This window comes from Bos mutus, chromosome 3, assembly GCF_027580195.1.
Source record: "Bos mutus isolate GX-2022 chromosome 3, NWIPB_WYAK_1.1, whole genome shotgun sequence".
Lineage (NCBI taxonomy): Eukaryota > Metazoa > Chordata > Mammalia > Artiodactyla > Bovidae > Bos > Bos mutus.
Window position 1 is genome coordinate 67,429,415 of NC_091619.1, and position 19,421 is coordinate 67,448,835.

The 19,421-nt window shown below is 37.0% G+C and overlaps 1 protein-coding gene across 1 annotated transcript in view; it reads left to right on the forward strand.

Moving 5' to 3' along the window:
• The window catches only part of SLC44A5 (solute carrier family 44 member 5), a 230,561-nt gene that overhangs the window by 191,361 nt on the left and 19,779 nt on the right, over positions 1 to 19,421 (forward strand). Inside the window, exons 10-14 of the mRNA XM_070362122.1 lie at positions 1,100 to 1,183; positions 5,382 to 5,494; positions 12,965 to 13,096; positions 16,683 to 16,782; positions 18,899 to 18,991. Of these exons, the coding sequence (XP_070218223.1) occupies positions 1,100 to 1,183; positions 5,382 to 5,494; positions 12,965 to 13,096; positions 16,683 to 16,782; positions 18,899 to 18,991 (522 nt within the window). The remainder of the gene's footprint in view (positions 1 to 1,099; positions 1,184 to 5,381; positions 5,495 to 12,964; positions 13,097 to 16,682; positions 16,783 to 18,898; positions 18,992 to 19,421) is intronic.

The window sequence follows — 19,421 nt, forward strand, 5'->3', positions numbered from 1 at the left end:
GTACTGTGTTGAATTTCTATTACTACTTACAGTGAAGTAAATTTTCTGTTTCTCTTGGCTGTATGCATCGTGGTGTTCCATGTTATTTGGAAATATAATTTTCTCATGCACACAGATGTGTGTATACAAATATAAACACAGAATATCATTGCATAGCTCAGTTGTTGAATTTAAAATTAAAAATATATTGCAAAAATGTATTGTACTAATAGTACAGTTCCATTGATAAAATTTTGAAGTAAGCACATGTGTGCTAAGTTGCTTTAGTCGTGTCCGACTCTTTGAGACCCTGTGGACTGTAGCCTGCCAGGTTCTTCTGTCCATGGGATTCTCCAGGCACGAATACTGGAGTGGGTTGCCATGCCCACCTCCAGGGAATCTTCCCGATACAGGGATCGAACTCACATCTCTTATGTCTCCTTCACTGGCAGGCAGGGTCTTCACCACTAGTGCCACCTGAGAAGCCCAACTAAATTAAATTACACTATGATGCATATATATACGGTACAACTAAGAAAACTGGGAAATTATAATCACAAAAGTCAGAACTGTGGTTATTTTAGGGGAAGGGAGAGGTATTGTAATTGGAGCACATAGGGGGAAGGAATGACTATGTTGTACTTACCAAGTGTGTTCGCTTTGATAACCCATTCAACTGGATGCTAATGATTTGTGTACTTTTCTGCATATGCCTCTTTGTGCCTTCTGCAACAGAGTGTCAGAAGATTAAGAAGGGGAAATTAAATATATTCACTCTTAGCTCTATGGATTTTATAAGTTAGAAGCTGATCTTATTTAAATTCATGTCTTATAGTGAGGTCTCTGCAACACTGAGGGCATGTTGCATATGTTGGAAAAAAAGGTATGTTTACCACTCTTGAAGGCAATGGTTCCTCTGTGTGTAGCTGTAGCTACCTTTGTAGGTTCACCAAAGTGACATCTCATATATTATTGTGGCTAGCAAAGGGGTCACTAGCGATAAATGATTTCTAAAAATATTCTTAGAATATCAGCTTCCAGGTCCGTTTTATCATAATAAGAACATTTCTCTTTAATGGTAGTCAAAAAATAATTGATTTTTTTTCTTCTTTGAATTCAGTGGTATCAATAAAGCCCTTGATGCAAGGGCAATTGGAGTGAAGGTGTTTGAAGACTATGCAATGACATGGTATTGGATTCTCATGTAAGTGAAAACATAAGTGTTTCGTCTCCAGCCCCATTCTGAGTTTATCTTTGTAGAATTTCTTTCATCAAATTCCCCATTCATATTCATGAATGAGAGATTGACTCAGATTTCAGTTCCTGCCAGTTTCTTTTTCAGAGTGAAGAGCCCAAAATATTTGGAAATCTGCCCAATATTAGCAGAAAGTTATAAGAATGTAAATTTTAATTTTACTTATTAAATTACTAGTAAGAGTATTCATATATTTCAAGTCCCATGGGGCCTCACTGTGGTATGTGTGTGCCTTTCACCACATATAACATTTGTCCTTCCCTTGATCTCCAAAGGATCATTCTTATTTTTTAACGCAGCCCTTCCACATAATGTTTGTTATCATCCTCATCAAACTCACTGTACTTATGAAAAGCTGAAAAAGAAAAATGAAGGGAGGAAGAGGTTTTAAATTTTCAGATATAAGATTTGCATTTCTTAAACATAAAGGAAAATGTAGTCAGTCTTCCAGAGCAGGTACATGTGTGTGATATCCCTAAGGCTGTCATTACTATCTGGCTTTTTGTCACCTTCTTGTACCTTAAGTACCTTAAAGGCATCTATGATTCCCTAGTAATCAAAGAATAAACTGGAAACTTCTTCAGATACTTACAAGAACTCTTACAACCTATCCAAGTTACTTTCTCAGATTTATCTCCATCCATGTTTCTTGATTAACCCTATATTCTAAACACAGCAAATAGCACACCCATTCTCAGACCATCACACCCTTGTGTTTTTGCACATTCTATTCTCTTTCCTAGAATATCCTCCTTTGTGTCCTGGGAAACTTCATCTCATTATTTAAAATCAGCTTTTGTGTCACTTATGATTTAACTTCCCTAGATATAATAAATTACTTGCACCTCTGTGTTCCTCATTTATTGTGTGTGTGTGTGTATGTGTGTACATATATGTAAACACACATATCTATCTTCTATATAGCACCTACCATCTTGTATTTTATTTACCTGTCTCTTTCCCTCTGATAAACTATGAACTCTTAGTATGGTAACTATGTCTATCTTTTCTTTGTTTTCCAGAGTCCTAGTATGATTCTTGGACAGTAGCTGCTGCTGCTGCTGCTAAGTCACTTCAGTCGTGTCCAACTCTGTGCAACCCCATAGACGGCAGCCCACCAGGCACCGCCATCCCTGGGATTCTCCAGGCAAGAACAGTGAAGTGGGTTGCCATTTCCTCCTCCAATGCATGAAAGTGAAAAGTGAAAGTGAAGTCGCTCAGTCGTGTCCGACTCTTAGCGACCCCATGGACTGCAGCCTACCAGGCTCCTCCATCCATGGGATTTTCCAGGCAAGAGTACTGGAGTGGGGTGCCATTGCCTTAGATACATAGAAAATGTGGGTTTAAGAAACAGTTATAAAAGTACTAGGGGGATAAGATAGATATATTTAAGTAAAGTGCTTATAAAGTCAAAATTGTATTGTGTGTAAAATACTAGGGAGTAGTTTTTAGAGCTAGAGAAGGCGCTGGCACCCCACTCCTGTACTCTTGCCTAGAAAATCCCATGGACAGAGCAGCCTGGTAGGCTGCAGTCCATGGGGTCGCTAAGAGTCGGACACGACTGAGCGACTTCACTTTCACTTTTCACTTTCCTGCATTGGAGAAGGAAATGGCAACCCACTCCGGTGTTCTTGCCTGGAGAATCCCAGGGACGGCGGAGCCTGGTGGGCTGCCGGCTATGGGGTTGCACAGAGTCAGACACAATTGAAGCGACTTAGCAGCAGCAGCAGCAGCAGCAGTTTTTAGAGCTATAAAACTAGATAGTTTTATGAAGTTTTACATTGTTATGCTTTGTCTTAAACAGAGTAATTATTTTCAGTGTGTATTTCAAGATATATCTCCATGGCAGAGATTGTAGTTTACACTTGATAGGAAACTGGTGCCCCTATTGTCAGACCTGAATATCACTAGATAATTTGTCTCTTCTTTATTTTGGCTTTTCTACTCTCACCTGAGTAAGGTATAATTTATAACAGATTCTCCTGTCCTCCTCACACACACTGAAATAGTCTCTACCCAGGGACTAAACACTAGAGCATAAACACCTCCCTTTATTATCAGTTCTTCTGTTCTCATCTGTTTCATACATATAAAGCCAAACACTGACATGCTGGGACTTAGTATACTCAGAATTTTATGTGGGAATTAAAAACACAAGTAGTCAAGAACTATATTTTTTATTTTTCCCCTCTGATCTTGTTTTTAAAATTTTTATTTTATTTATTTTTATTTTTGGCTGTGCTTGGTCTTGGTTACTACACAGGCTTTTCTCTAGTTGCAGCAAGTGGGAGCTTCTCATTGCGGTGGCTTCTCTTGTTGCCGAGCGCAGGCTCTAGGGCAAGGGCTTCAGTAGTTGCAGTTCTGGGGCTCTAGAACACAGGCTCAATAGTTAATGGCACATGGACTTGGCTGCTCCATAGCATGTGGGGTCTTCCCAGACCAGGGATTGAACCTGTGTCTCCTGTATTGACAGGAGGACTCTTTACCACTGAGCCACCAGGGAAGCCTCCACCCCCTGCCCCAATCTTTTTTTTAATAACCCTCTTGTCCTATGCCATAGAATAATTTTTCAATCACACTGCATATTTCAGCATTAAAGTATCTGTGGTTTGCTTCTAAATTAAAAGCCCAGGCTCTGTAAGACTGTGCACTGAGAAGGTACTCTGGTACATGCTGTCATCTATCCAGTGACAGTATTATTAATAGTTTCTTCTTAAAGATAACATCATGACCAACCTAGATAGCATATTGAAAAGCAGAGACACTACTTTGCCAACAAAGGTCCGGCTAGTCAAGGCTATGGTTTTTCCAGTGGTATGTATGGATGTGAGAGTTGGACTGTGAAGAAGGCTGAGTGCCGAAGAGTTGACGCTTTTGAACTGTGGTGTTGGAGAAGACTCTTGAGAGTCCTTTGGACTGCAAGGAGATCCAACCAGTCCATTCTGAAGGAGATCAGCCCTGGGATTTCTTTGGAAGGAATGATGCTAAAGCTGAAACTCCAGTACTCTGGCCACCTCATGCGAAGAGTTGACTCATTGGAAAAGACTCTGATGCTGGGAGGGATTGGGGGCAGGAGGAGAAGGGGACGACAGAGGATGAGATGGCTGGATGGCATCACTGACTCAATGGACGTGAGTCTGAGTGAATTCCAGGAGTTGGTGATGGACAGGGAGGCCTGGCGTGCTGCGATTCATGGGGTCACAAAGAGTCGGACATGACTGAGCGACTGAACTGAACTGAACTGAACTGAAAGATAACATCTAAAGACAATAGGCTCGGTAACTGTGCCAGGCTGTCTGTTGCTATTTGGAAATGTGCAGATATCACCAGCAATGTTAGGTCTTAATAGAGGCATCAGCCAAATTTCCAATTTTAGTGAGTTGTCTTTGATGAAATCACTTAGAAAAATCCAATATGACTTTAACCTGGATATATAGTGAGGTTGGGAAGAAGTACCTCCAGTACTCAATCAAACCCCAGGAAGAAATTAAAACAAGGAAAATAGTCATGTTCTTGATTGCTTGATAAAGTCACATGGCCCAGGAGACACAGAGGCCTTATCCCGGCTCCAGATAATGGCCCACAGATCACTGGGGATCTGAAATAAGTGTCTGGTGATGTTAGACATCACAAATGATTAGAGATAATTAGACCAGAATGATAATGGCTACAAAATCATGGATTCAGGAACTGTGTAGGACAATTATTTAGCTTGTCTTTCTGCCCTAAGATTGTTTTCTTACTGCTAGTTATATCACATACGGTTTTCATTAGTGACCAGGTATCTAGAGCTGCAATAACGTCTCATGGATATGCTTTGTTGCTTATTACTTGGTGCATAAGTATGAAGGAAAAAAATAGGACTGCAGCAGATAGGAATTGTGATTTTTCCTGAAACAACTATGGACACAGAATTTGCATTTACCTAGGCCCCAAAAATGATTCATTTATCAAGTTCTGATGATCCTATTGTTTCCCTTGAAAGTCTTAACAGAAAGAATTGCTTATACTTTTTAATGTCATAAATGTTTCTACAGTCAGATAAAATAATTGAGAATTATTTTGAATAGAAATAAGTGTTGTCTTGCTATGTTTGGTATGTTTAGCACACTGGCCCCCTATGTTTGTTGTGCCTTTTATCCTCCAGTGGCCTGACTATCGCCATGTTCCTCAGCTGGATGTTTGTGATGCTCCTGAGGTTCACAGCTGGATTGCTTTTCTGGATCTTCACCTTTGGTGTGATTGGAATCATAGCTTATGGTAGGTATCCACCCATCTTAAAATCACCAAATATCAAAATAATCTTTTTCTTTTCAGTTGCCATTGTCAATAACCAGAAAGCATTTTACTTCGAGTGAATTTAATCCTTCTTTACTGTCTTCCTAAAGGTGTTAAGTTGAGAAAAATTACTTAATTCTGCATACAGTGTCTCTGTTACTTCTTTCTTCTTTATCCTGGTGGGGGTAAGTGCTATCAAAATATTCTTCTCTCTTTCTCTACAGTCTTTGATCTCATATCTCATGAGTATTAAGGAGGAGGTGAAAAGAATCCCATTTAGGTTAATGAAAACTATTTCAGACAGTTTCTTTTAGTCTTTTTACTTTTTATCTGATCAAAGGCCCAGGTCTGCATAGTTATAGATGTGTGATCGATCTATTTTTCTCTTTCAACTTAGGACTTTTAATCCAGGTACTGTCACACACTTTAATAATTGGCCAGTACTCCATAATGGGCCATCACCCTCTAGAGGCAAGTATTCTGAATTACACTTATTGGATGGAGAGTTACTTTACTTCTAGGTTGAGCTCTAATTATTAACTCAGTTCTGCCAAATGCAGTACAGGTGAAAGGCGAACATTAAAAAAAGAATTGGGCTTCCCTGGTGCCTCAGATGGTAAAGAATCTGCCTACAATGCAGGAGACCTGGGTTTGATCCTTGAGTTGGGAAGATCCTCTGGAGAAGGAAATGGTTACCCACTCCAGTATTCTTGCCTGGAGAATTCTATGGACAGATGAGCCTGGTGGGCTACAGTCTACAGGGTCGTAAAGAATCAGTGAACAGTATAGCACTTCTTCTCAGCCTTCTAATAAACATATGAGCCAGTATATGAATGTTTGAGAGGTTTCTATTCAAAAGAATGATTTTCCTACAACACCATTTACATCGACAATGAGACTTTTATAGTCACAGATACCAAAATAACACTATCTTGTTTCTGTCACCCAAAGAAGAAGAGCTTTACACATATCAGTATAAGAATGTAGAATACCCAAAATCTGTAGTTAGCTTGAGTTCCAGTCCTGTCTCCATAATGTAACTGGAGGACTTGGAAAAGTTTCTGAATGATTATCAACACAATAATGGTATCTCCATCATACCATTACTGTGAGAATTGAATGAGACAATGAATATAAAGCTCTTAGAACAGTCCCTGGAGAAGGCAATGGCGCCCCACTCCAGTACTCTTGCCTGGAAAATCCCATGGGTGGAGGAACCTGGTAGGCTGCAGTCCATGGGGTTGCGAAAAGTCGGACACGACAGAAGTGACTTAGCAGCAGAACAGTCCCTGGAACACAGTAAACACTCAGGATGTCTTGGGTTATTGTTATTATCGTGCTTGTTATCCTCACTGAGTTTCTCAACAGTTGTTTAGGTGACTCCATGTATCATTCCTTATCTGTTCATGCTGTGCAGCCGCCCATGAACCTCATGAAGGAACATAAGAATTTCTGTCTCCTAATCTGAAACTCCCAAGAAAACTTTTTGTCAAAAAGCCTTTGTTTTCTTCCTCGGAGCTCAAAGTATCCCCTGCCCTTTTCTGTCTTAGAGTTTGGGCATGTGAACAATTCTCATTGATTATAAAAAATTAAGAGTTACATAGGGGATAGCCATATAATGCCATGGTTATAAATATGTATTTGGAATTTGGAAAAAGCACAGTTCTCTGCAAGTACATAGTTCTCTATTTCATAGTTTCCTCAACTGTATAACAGGAATCTCTGAGTGTTAAATAAACAATGTATATAAAGTACTTAGAGAGCCACCATAATAATTGTTCAATAAATGGTATTTATTGTTTTATTATTATGCAGGAATATTATTAAGGAAAGAGGACTTGAAGCCCAGGGAACATATTTTTAATGACAAACACACACTAGGACAGGAATGAGATAGGAATAGAAAAATAAATTGGAAAATTACTGCTGAGACTTTCACATCCACCAGTGTGAAGGAACTAAATAATCTGAAGGGTCCTTTTGCTATGAAATGATGGCATATTATATTGTATTGTTTTATTTAGTTTTTTCATGAGCTTATTAGAAATGAAGTATCCCAGAAAGCAAAACCATTTTCAACCCACAAGCTAAAAAGTGGGGAACTGAGCAGGAGGCTCATGTGAGATTATGGGTAGATCATACCAGTGCTACAATCAGGAGACTCAGAGCCAGCAGAGGAGTAGAGGGTCAGGCCTGAAACTCCTGGAGTAGGTGCTGGATCCTGGAAAACGCATAAAGTGACCCTAGTTTGGTAGTACCCTTTGGTTGCCAATAGAAATAAATATGAATCCTCTCTAGATGGAAGCACCTTCAATTCAGATCACCAGGTTTCAACAGATTAAAATGAACAATGTATGAGTTGCAATCAAAGATTTCCAAACATGTATGGAAATGGTCTTTTGCAAGAAACAAAACAAACGACAAGCCTCAGATTGAGGTCGCTAAGAGATTCAGAAATGGACTGATACAGAACATGAATTAATGTTTAAGAATTAAAAATACAACTAAAAAATAAGAAATCATCAAAAATATTTAGGCATACATGAAGATGAATCAAATAGAACTTTTCAAAACAAAGCAATTAAGTGTTATATTCAAAATTAAATAAGTTAAATAGTAAAATAGATAATTAATGAACTGAAAGATGAAACTCTGAATTAATTACCCAAAATACAGCAGAACATGAACAAAGGACAAAATATGATTCTGTACTTAAGAGAGATAGAGAATAGATTGAGAAGGGCCCAACATGTATCAGCATATTTGAAAGGTATTGACTGAGAATTTTCTAGAACTGATGAAAGATATAAATTCAAAGATACAGGAAGCTCTACCAAGAAGAATAAGGGAAATGACATCCATATCTAGTCGTACATTTTCCCATTTATTCATTCAACAAATATCAGTTGTGCAGCTGCTATGTATAGGCACTATTCTAGGCTCTTGAGAAAGAACAGTAAACAAAAAGACAGAAGTTCTTACTCTTTTGATGCTCATAACCTAAGCGAATTATCTATTAGAAGGTGATACTTGCCACAGAAAAAAGAAATAATGGACACTGAAGGGGGATTGAGAGTATCATGGTAGGGCAAGGAGTACAAATTGCAGTATTAGTAGAGGAGGCATTTTTGAGAGGAGATCCAAGAAAACACTTGAAGGAGAAAATGGGATTAGCCCCTGGAGATACAGGAGAAGTTCCAGACAGTAAGTACAGTTAGAGCAAAGTCTTAAAGATGGGAGCATGTTGAAGAAATGGTTAGAATGCTTACATGGATGAGTGTACCAAATAAACAGGAGATTAGGAGATATGGACTTTCTGGAGGGCCAGAGACTTAGATTATTTTTACTCTGAGTGAAGTAGGGAGACAAAGTAGGGTTTTGAGCAGAGGAGAGATGTGAAATGATCATGACTTTAGTCCCTGGTGGCTCAGACAGTAAAGAATCTGCCTGCAAGGAGACTTGGGCTCAATCCCTGGGTCAGGAAGATTCCCTGGAGAAGGAAATAGCAACCCATTCCAGTATTCTTGCCTGGAGAATCCCTTGGATGGAGGAGCCTGGCAGGCTACAGTCCACACAGAATTGGATACAACTAAAGAAAAACCTCTATTTCTGCTTTATTGACTACGCCAAAGCCTTTGACTGTGTAGATCACAATAAACTGTGGAAAATTCTGAAAGAGATGGGAATCCCAGACAACCTGATCTGCCTCTTGAGAAATTTGTATGCAGATCAGGAAGCAACAGTTAGAACTGGACATGGAACAACAGACTGGTTCCAAATAGGAAAAGGAGTTCGTCAAGGCTGTATATTGTCACCCTGTTTATTTAACTTATATGCAGAGTACATCATGAGAAACGCTGGACTGGAAGAAACACAAGCTGGAATCAAGATTGCCGGGAAAAATATCAATAACCTCAGATATGCAGATGACACCACCCTTATGGCAGAAAGTGAAGAGGAACTAAAACGCCTCTTAATGAAAGTGAAAGTGGAGAGTGAAAAAGTTGGCTTAAAGCTCAACATTCAGAAAATGAAGATCATGGCATCCGGTCCCACCACTTCATGGGAAATAGATGGGGAAACAGTGGAAACAGTGTCAGACTTTATTTTTCTGGGCTCCAAAATCACTGCAGATGGTGACTGCAGCCATGAAATTAAAAGACACTTACTCCTTGGAAGGAAAGTTATGACCAACCTAGATAGCATATTCAAAAGCAGAGACATTACTTTGCCAACAAAGGTCCGTCTAGTCAAGGCTATGGTTTTTCCTGTGGTCATGTATGGATGTGAGAGTTGGACTGTGAAGAAAGCTGAGCGCTGAAGAATTGATGCTTTTGAAGTGTGGTGTTGGAGAAGACTCTTGAGAATCCCTTGGACTGCAAGGAGATCCAACCAGTCCATTCTGAAGGAGATCAGCCCTGGGATTTCTTTGGAAGGAATGATGCTAAAGCTGAAACTCCAGTACTTTGGCCACCTCATGTGAAGAGTTGACTTATTGGAAAAGACTCTGATGCTGGGAGGGATTGGGGGCAGGAGGAGAAGGGGACGACAGAGGATGAGATGGCTGGATGGCATCACTGACTCGATGGACATGAGTCTGAGTGAACTCCGGGAGGTGGTGATGGACAGGGAGGCTTGGCCTGCTGCAATTCATGGGGTCGCAAAGAGTCAGACACGACTGAGCGACTGATCTGATCTGATCTGATCTGAAAGTGACTTAGCACGCACACATGAGATAGGAAAGGTGTGAGTGGAGCAAGCTTGGTTTAGAAAGGGGATTGATCAGAAGTGTAATTTTGAATATGTGGAGTTTGAGATATATATTAGGCATTAAGATGGAGATGTCACATAGGCAATTGAATGTACAGAGTTAGAAAGAGATAGTTAGCCTAAATAAATATATTTAGGAATCAGGATTGTTAGAGCCATGAGAATGGCTGAGATCACCAAGAAATTAGGTGTAGGTAGAGGTGTGGACCAAAGACTGAGTTCAGAGGCCCTGCAACATTAAGAGGTCAGAGAGAAGAGAATGGAACAGCAAAGACAACTGAGGAGAAATGGGTCTTCTTTGAAAACTAAAAGGATGTGATGTTATAGAAGCCAAGTTTAAAAAAAAAAAATGGAGGGGGTGATAAACCATGTCAAATGAGGCAGATAGGTCAAGAAAGATAAGAAGTGAGAATAGACTTTAGATACATAAATATGGCAAGATCAGTGGTAATCTGATTAGGGTAGTTTTGGTAGCATAATGAGGAAGAAAAGCCTAATTAGAGTGGATTGAGGGAAGACTGGAGGAGAAGAATTATAGACAGACAATATACATGGCTATTTGGGAGAGTTTTATTGCAACGAGGGACAAGAAATCAGGCAGTGAATAGGGATAAGACTGTCAAAAGTAGACTTTCTTTTGTTTTACTCTTTAAGGTGAGAGAAAGGAAAATATGTTTGTATATTGTTTGGAATGATACATTAGAGAGCAAGAAATTAATGATTGTGAAAGTTCAGAATACCAAAGACAAAATATTTTAAAAACGATCAGAGAGAAAAGACAGATTGCCTACAAAGGAACAGTTAAGCTGAAGAAGACTTTTTGACAGCAACAAAAGGAGCAAAATAATACCTTCAAAGAGCTAAGGAAAAAATAATGGTCAGCCTATAGCTGTACACTCAGCAAAACTATCTTTCAAGAATGAGAGTAACATTGAAGATATATTTTTTTTAATATTTTTTTAATTTTATTTTATTTTTAAACTTTACATAATTGTATTAGTTTTGCCAAATATCAAAATGAATCCGCCATAGGTATACATGTGTTCCCCATCCTGAACCCTCCTCCCTCCTCCCTCCTCCCTCCCCATACCCTCCCTCTGGGTCATCCCAGTGCACCAGCCCCAAGCATCCAGTATCGTGCATCGAACCTGGACTGGCAACTCGTTTCTTACATGATATTTTACATGTTTCAATGCCATTCTCCCAAATCTTCCCACCCTCTCCCTCTCCCACAGAGTCCATAAGACTGTTCTATACATCAGTGTCTCTTTTGCTGTCTCGTACACAGATAAGTAAAAACTAGAGTTTACAAGTAGACATATATTAATACTAAAGGAGTGCCTACTTCTAGAGGGAAAAATGATTCAGCAAAAATGTATGAGATGCAAGAATGAATGGTGAGCAAAGAAAATTAATTGGTAAATGTGTAGGTAGGGCTTCCCTGGTGACTCAGACAGTAAAGAATTCCCCTGCAATGCAGGAGACCTGGGTTCAATCCCTGGGTTGGGAAGATCCCCTGGAGGAGGGCATGGCAACCCACTCCAGGATTCTTGCCTAGAAAATCCCCATGGGCAGACGTGCCTGGCAGGCTATAGTCTGTGGGGGTCACAAAGAGTTGGACATGACTGAGGGACTATCAGCACAGCACAGAACTTAAGAAACTTTGTACAAAATAATGATAATATCCAATTTTTTGAGGTATAACTGTACATAAGTAAAATACAGAGAAATAATCAGACTGGAATGATTATTGAATAATATAAGGTTCTTATATTTCCTGAGTTGACTTTAGACTTGGTTAGTAAGTACACAGTCAATTTTCAAGAGTAATTTATTATAAAAATATAGTAGATATCTCTAAACCAGTAAAGGGGGAAAACAATTAAGTTAACAAACAAAAACTGATCGGTTTTTAAAGGACAAGAATTGGAAGTGTTGATACAAAGTAGAACAGGAAATACAAAAACAAAGCAGGTTGAAACAAAAGTAAATATAACAATACATTAAATATATTAAGCTCACCAATTAAATATATTAAATATATTAAGCTCATCAATTAGAATACAGAGATTATCAGGTCAGATTAAAATATAAACATACAAATTGGAGCTGTGTTCTTTACAGAAGTTACAAAAGCATAAGGAAATTGGAAGTTTGAAAGTGAAGGGATACAGAAAATACTGTATTTCTATGTATCTTCCCAGAGATACTTTATGTATGCATAAGAAAATACATATATTATTTTTACTTCTTATTTGAATTATAGAATATTTTATATAATTTTTATAATTTTATATTTTTTTTTACTTTTTCATTTAACAAAGCATCTAGTGATCATTCACTATCACTAGAGACTTTCTCCTCTATATGGAACTATGGTATTCTACTGTGCAAATATACTATAATATTTTTAACCAATCATTACTGATGGACATTAAAGTTGTTTCTAATTAAAAGGACATTTAAAATTGGGTGTTGCCATGGTCATCCAAAAAAATACTGAAAAAATTTATATTGCATATGATAGCACATTTAGACTGTTGGATACACATAAAATAGTTAATGTGTAAATAGGAATCTTTCATTTGTAAAAATGACCATGCTAATCAATTTCATGTAGATGTGTGCTTATATTTCAGAAAATAACATTTTATATTAGTCTACTTTTCTCTCTTTTTCAAGGAATATGGCGCTGTTACCTAGAATACAGCCGTCTTCAGGAACAGCCAAGTTCTCGCTTAAATGCATATACCATTGGGATTCAGACTGACATAAGCATGTACTTTCGCCTGAAACAAACATGGTTCGCACTTAGTGAGTGGATTTTAAAATTTTGCTTTGTTAAAATTGTAATAACCAGAAAGCATTTTTTGTCTAAAGAAAACTTGTGTTGGTATAACTTGTTAAATACATCTATTGGTAACATCATTAAAATAAGTATCTATAATACTACTAGCCATAGTAAATGGAAAGTCATTGAGGGGAATTTATTATATAATCTAAGAAAATGTTACTGTACAATGATCTCAAGCTATTTGCCTTCAACTTAACATGAGTTGGATATAGGCATTTATAGCCATTAATCTAATATCTAAGAAATGAATTTTAAAAGGAAAAAATGCTTGATATTTCAAACTTGCATTTAAAAACAGAAAAAGAAAAAAGAAAATGAAGAAACAAGTTTTTCATGGCAGGACTTTTAAATTTCTTTTTATAGAATTGGAATAATAAGTAATTTTTACAAATTTACAATTTTTAGTGTCTATTTAGATTGAGTTAGTTAAGGGTAATAGTAACAGAATTTTGAAAGGTAGGTGATTTCAAAAATGACTTTAATAGTTTTTATTATACTATTCCTTGTTCTTTACAGGGATTCATGTTCTTTAATCAATATTTAAAAAATGATCTCTAATTACATGGTGCTTTAAAAAAAAATTCATCTTCCTATATTGTTGAAGTTAGAGAGCCAGACAAGTTTGAGGAAGCCTGGTAAGGAGCCCAGACAGCCTAAGAGGAGGGCAGTTATCTTGGAGAGCATCATGATTCCAGAATGGATCCCTTAACATAAATCTGAAAACTTAATTTTGCCACTTCACCCAGAAGTCATTTGGGTGGCTTTCAGAGACAGGCTCGCAGCATGTCACCAGAGTGCCATTGTATTTGTTTACACTATTAGGATACTCTCTCGGAACGCAGACATATCCCACCTAGGACACTGCTTTCCTGGGCACAATGCACATGGGGAATAAGATTACTAATGAGAAAGTTTTTTTAGCAGAGACCCTTGGATAGTCTTGAGAGGTGTTTTCTTCAGGCTCATGCCAAGCTGGATGACCTATCCCGGCTGCACAGAAGCCCCCACCAGATTCCTGTGTCTGCCATATTCAGTGTTTCTCTGTTCCTTGGATAGTGCTAACTCAAAATGCCAAATTCTTGCTCTTTGAGTTCCCATTTCTAGCTCTCATGCAGCTAATTCCTTTCAATAATATAACACATTAGTTTTTTCAAATATGTTTTAGAAGAACTTCATTGATAGCCATTTTTTTTTTTTTTTTTTTACTATAAAAATCAAGCATCTTGGGACTTATATCCTCATCCCTTTTCCTGAATTTGAGTGATTCTATATCCCTCAGCAGTCCACATACTGTTACCTATCATTTCTGAAGATGACAAATCTCATCCATTATGTATTGAAACCTACAGTTTTACTCTCAGATGGATGTTAGTTACAGGTTCTATGGTCATCCCATTGCTGTCTTTTAAGGATCTTCGACACAAAATCATTGAGATGATTAGAATCTGTCATTGGAAAAGTTAAGAGAGGTACTTTGAGGAAAATGCAGAGCTTGCTTTTATTTTCAAGTCTAGTAATACTTATCTTTCCTCAAATGAGTATTGACTTTCATAATCCATTATGAAATAATATCAGACGTTATTTGCTCTGTGCTTATAATTCTCAGCTCCATTGACAAGGGTATACACGTGAAATTATACTTATTGACAGAAACACTAAAAACATGTGGAGTAATGCACATAAAAATTATCATTTTATGAGTCTTGGATTGTATTAGAAGATGGTTCTATTCTCATTTCTATTAATTATCCCAACCTCCTTGATAAAGTTAGATTTATACCAGCTTCTCTGAAGAGTCTCAGAAAATATGTTTCTATTGTTTGCTCTTATTTAAACAAAAGGAGGGAATATATAAATTCAAAAGGGTGCTAAATTTCTTTAATATAACCATTTAAAATAATATAATTTTGTAAAAGTACAAATTTAATATGCAATGTTCTTTTACAATGCAATTTTGGAACATAAAGTGACTGACACAGTTTATATTCTTAAGTTTATCCAAAGACAATAATGATTTTAGCTTAATATGGCTATACTCCACAGTTTTGGGCTCAGTGTAGCTTTAAAAGAATCAGTTATGCATAAAAACATAAATACACAGTTGAAATAAAAGAAGATGTAACAGGGAGATGTTACGTTACTGAGAACCTCCCACATCTCTGGGTTAACTGGTTACTCCTCACTTGGAAATACTAACTGAGGTATGATAAACATCTGAATCTTAGTGGTATAACAATAGAATAAAATGAGTGTCCTATGATTGGAAGTGTTCAGACATGAGCAGAATAACTAATAGGAATGTTGTAGAGTGGATCCTTTCATGGGTAGGAATTTAACTTTTCATTAAGTTTCTTTCATGATTTCAGAATCTCTTATTAGCCGTACTATATTCCTTAATTTAGACTCCACGTCTTTTCACTTTTTAACATCTTTGAGGTCAGGATGCAGTTTATAATCAATAGACAGACATTTAATAAAGGATATTTTACTTTTCCTCAAAGGTCATTACTAAATTAAAGGTATGTTGTAGAATTGAGGAATATAATAATTAGGGCTGTTTGGCTTCAAGTAAAAACAAACAAAGCTGGAGGCAAGGCAGAGGCATTTATTCTAAGAACAGAGAAGTGTCTCACCAAACTCAAAATAGCAGAAAAGCAGCTGGACTTCCAAGTGGACCTGGATCTAGGAAACAAAAAGCCAAAATGGAGCCAAGCTTTCCTCTTTCTCTTTCTTTACACTTGTACACTTTATTCTTTCTTCCTAGGTTCACTTGCTTTACATAAATGTGGTTTTGACACAGTTAATGTGTATAACTCTTAGTTCAAGAGGCATACAAACGTCAATTCAAAACTAAACTAGACCTAAAGGAGTGGATTGAGGGGTGAGAGAGGCTCATGAGGGAGGGGTTATATGTATACTTACAGTGATTCATGATGTTGTACAGCAGGAAAAAAAAACAAAACACTGAACTACATTCCCTTAATTCTAACTCTCAGACTTTTATTACACAGCTTGGGTTGGCATTAAACTCTGATTTTGTCAAGGTAGTCATGATGGGTGGGCTCACAAACTAAAAATGTGGTATCCCAGAACCCCACCCTGTCCATCAGCAAGATCAATTAAGAGGCATTGTGAGCCTGGCAGCAGCTCAAAAACTTTGTTCTGTAATGATTCTCTTACTCAAGGAAGTTTACAACTGAAAACATCTAAAATAGAGTTGTCTAAAGCAGCCCTTCCTTTTCTTCTTTGCCTATTTTCTCATTTCTACAAGTGGTGTGAAATGTTTCCATAGATAAGATGAAGCCTGTCCAACACAGTTGTTTAAATTCTAGCTAAAAGTTTTAATCCAGAATTGTTTTTAAAGCATTTCTCAGAGTTTTAAAAGTGAATTTCTAAAACTGGCATCTTTGGAGACGTAGCACTGCTTAAATTATGAAGTGTCAGAGCTGGCAGAAATCATCATGAAGATCAGTCTGATGTTTGCACAGAAAGTTTGCTCTTTGGTTTGATTTGCATTGCACACTAATATTTTTTTCCTGTTTAAAGTGATAATACTCTGCCTCCTTGAATTGTTCATCATCCTCATGCTGATCTTCCTCAGGAACCGAATCCGTATCTCCATCGCCCTGCTGAAGGAGGGGAGCAAGTAAGGCCTTGATGGAGAGACTCGCATAATGTATATCCGTCTTTCATATCAGTCACTGCTTATTTGTAGATGCCCCAGACTCTTTTCCCTTTAAGATGGCTTGTTAAATCTGCTTTCCATTCAAGAAAACTTGTTTAAGTTCAGACTTTGCCACATATTAAAAAGTTCACAATAACAAGTCTTTCAAAATCCCCAAACATCAATTATCTTAGAGCAAAATAAAGCTAAAATCTGTGTAGTCTGTGCACTAGCACGTTTTTTAAAACACCAAATATATGTTAGGAGGATAGCTTATGTGAAAGTAAGTGACAGAGTGCCAATAAAAGTTAGTTATATTATATGTTGTATCACTCCCATACTGAGTCGTATGTTAATACTGATGGTTGAGATCATTTGCAGAACTGTAGATCACTGTAATTCTGTAAAGTCAATTATGTGCTCTTGCTAGTTTTGTATAAGTAACAAAATTTGCCAGTAGACAGAGTAATTGGTCTTAGCAGCACCAGACTATAGGTTTTTGTATCTACAGCTCTCAATTCAAGAACATTGTATACCCAGAGTCATTTTTATTTTAAAATGCTACAAAATAAACACAATTTTTCATAAAATTCATGCTGTGAGGTAATAACACCTACAGTTTCTAAACTATTCCAAAAGGTCACTTGAAGATAATACATTAAACTTTTGAGTAATGCATGGAAACAACAAAGAAAGTATTACTAAAAGCCAACAGATCATGTTCTTTGTTAAGAACAATGGAAACTGGGTTGTTAATGACCAAGGACCAAATTATTTTAAATAGTCTTTAAGGATTGTTTTAACAAAATCGTCATCTATAATAATAATAGTGCCACCTAGAGCCAGTGTTTGAAATAGTTAACAAGCAGTTTGCTAAATTAAATCTGTCCTTCCCACAATAACTGAAGCCCTATCATTAGCCACTGAAAGCTACTGATTTGTTGCGTTATTCCTTAAATAATATGATATTGTACAATTCACTTATCCAACTGCTATGCCTCTAAATGTGTGTGTGTGTGCATGTGCGTGTTAAAGAGTAGTTACTACTGTGACAGATTAAAGATTTTTTTTTTTTCAAAGGAAAATAAGAGCTGGAATAAATTGGTGTGAGAATACAGGGTAATCATAGGGATGCCCAGTATTTCACTCACATCAGTGTCTGGAGGAAAGAGAGAATAGCATAGTCTAAATAGTGAGGTGGAGAAGGTAACAAATAAAAAAACGAATCTAAAATGTGTCAGTGTGGGAATCCCCTAGCGGTCCAGTGGTTAGGGCTCTGCACTTCCACTGTAGCGGGCAAGGGTTCCATCAGCTGGTCCAGGAACTAAGATTATGCATGCCCCATGGCGTGACTGAAGAAAAAAATGTGTCAATGCATTAGGAGTGGAAATAGTTCTATTGTAGTTCTCAGTGGCTATATCAAACAACATAGAGTTAATTTAGTGTCATATGCTAAAAAATTATTCAAAAGTAGTAATAGAGTAACTAGGATGTGAATATTTTAGAAAGCATATCTTGGGAAATATCAAAATAATCATTTATCCTGGAAAATGAAAGAGTTACTTGAAGGGTTGCTGTATGGAAAAGGTGGTCATTTCTTTTCCAGAAGGTAGTGGATGTGAATTACATCAGAAGAAGAACTTCCTAATACTTTGGTTGTTAAGAAAATAGAATAAGCTGTGTCATATGAGACTAAGGAACATGTTCTGAAGACAGTTCAAAAGGGATTCTTGAATTAGAGATGGATTCTCACATTTGACCAAATGATTGTCAAGATCCTCTGCAATTTTAAATGTCTAAACAAAAGAGAGAAATACCATGATTATAATGCATGAAGTCTTTCTGAGTTAGACAGAAATAACCAAAGAGGAGAAGGTTTGGAGAACTTTTGGCAGGAATCAAACATGAGCACTGAAAGAATGCTATTAACTTAATAAATAAATATAAATTAAAACAACTATGAATACACCAGCAAAAAAGAGTCAATGGTTATTACCACTGTTCTTTGAATGAATTCAGTCTAATTCTAAAAGATGAAATTTTAATTGAGAAATTGTAACTGTATCATTTTGAATTTCAACTATTTGTTTTATTTCAGAGCCATTGGATACCTCCCTAGTACTTTAATTTATCCAGCTTTAACTTTCTTTTTCCTCTCAGTCTGCATTTCCTACTGGGCTGTGGTAGCACTGTATCCTTTGTTAACTGACTTCTTTAAACCTCAGGTCCATACTATGACTCAGAAACTGGGAGTTTATATACCTTTCCACCCTGGAAAGACTAGAAACATCCTAAAGATATAATTGCAATGATGATGATGATGATGGTGATGACTGCTAAGCTCTAAAAAAGTGAACCAACTGAATTTCCCCTCAAATAGGTCATATGGTAGATTTTATTTTATTTTATCTTCACATATGATACTTCTCCTTTGCAATACCTAAAAAGAAAAAAAAAAAACTCTTTTATTTTTTGCTTTTAAGGGGCTACTCCTTGTAGCTGACACATGTTATATTATTCTGGGTCTTAAAATGAATGAATTATTAGATTATAAGTTTTTTGAAATTAGTCTTTCAGTACCCTTTTGGGTTATTCACACATTATTTTCTTGTCCATTTATT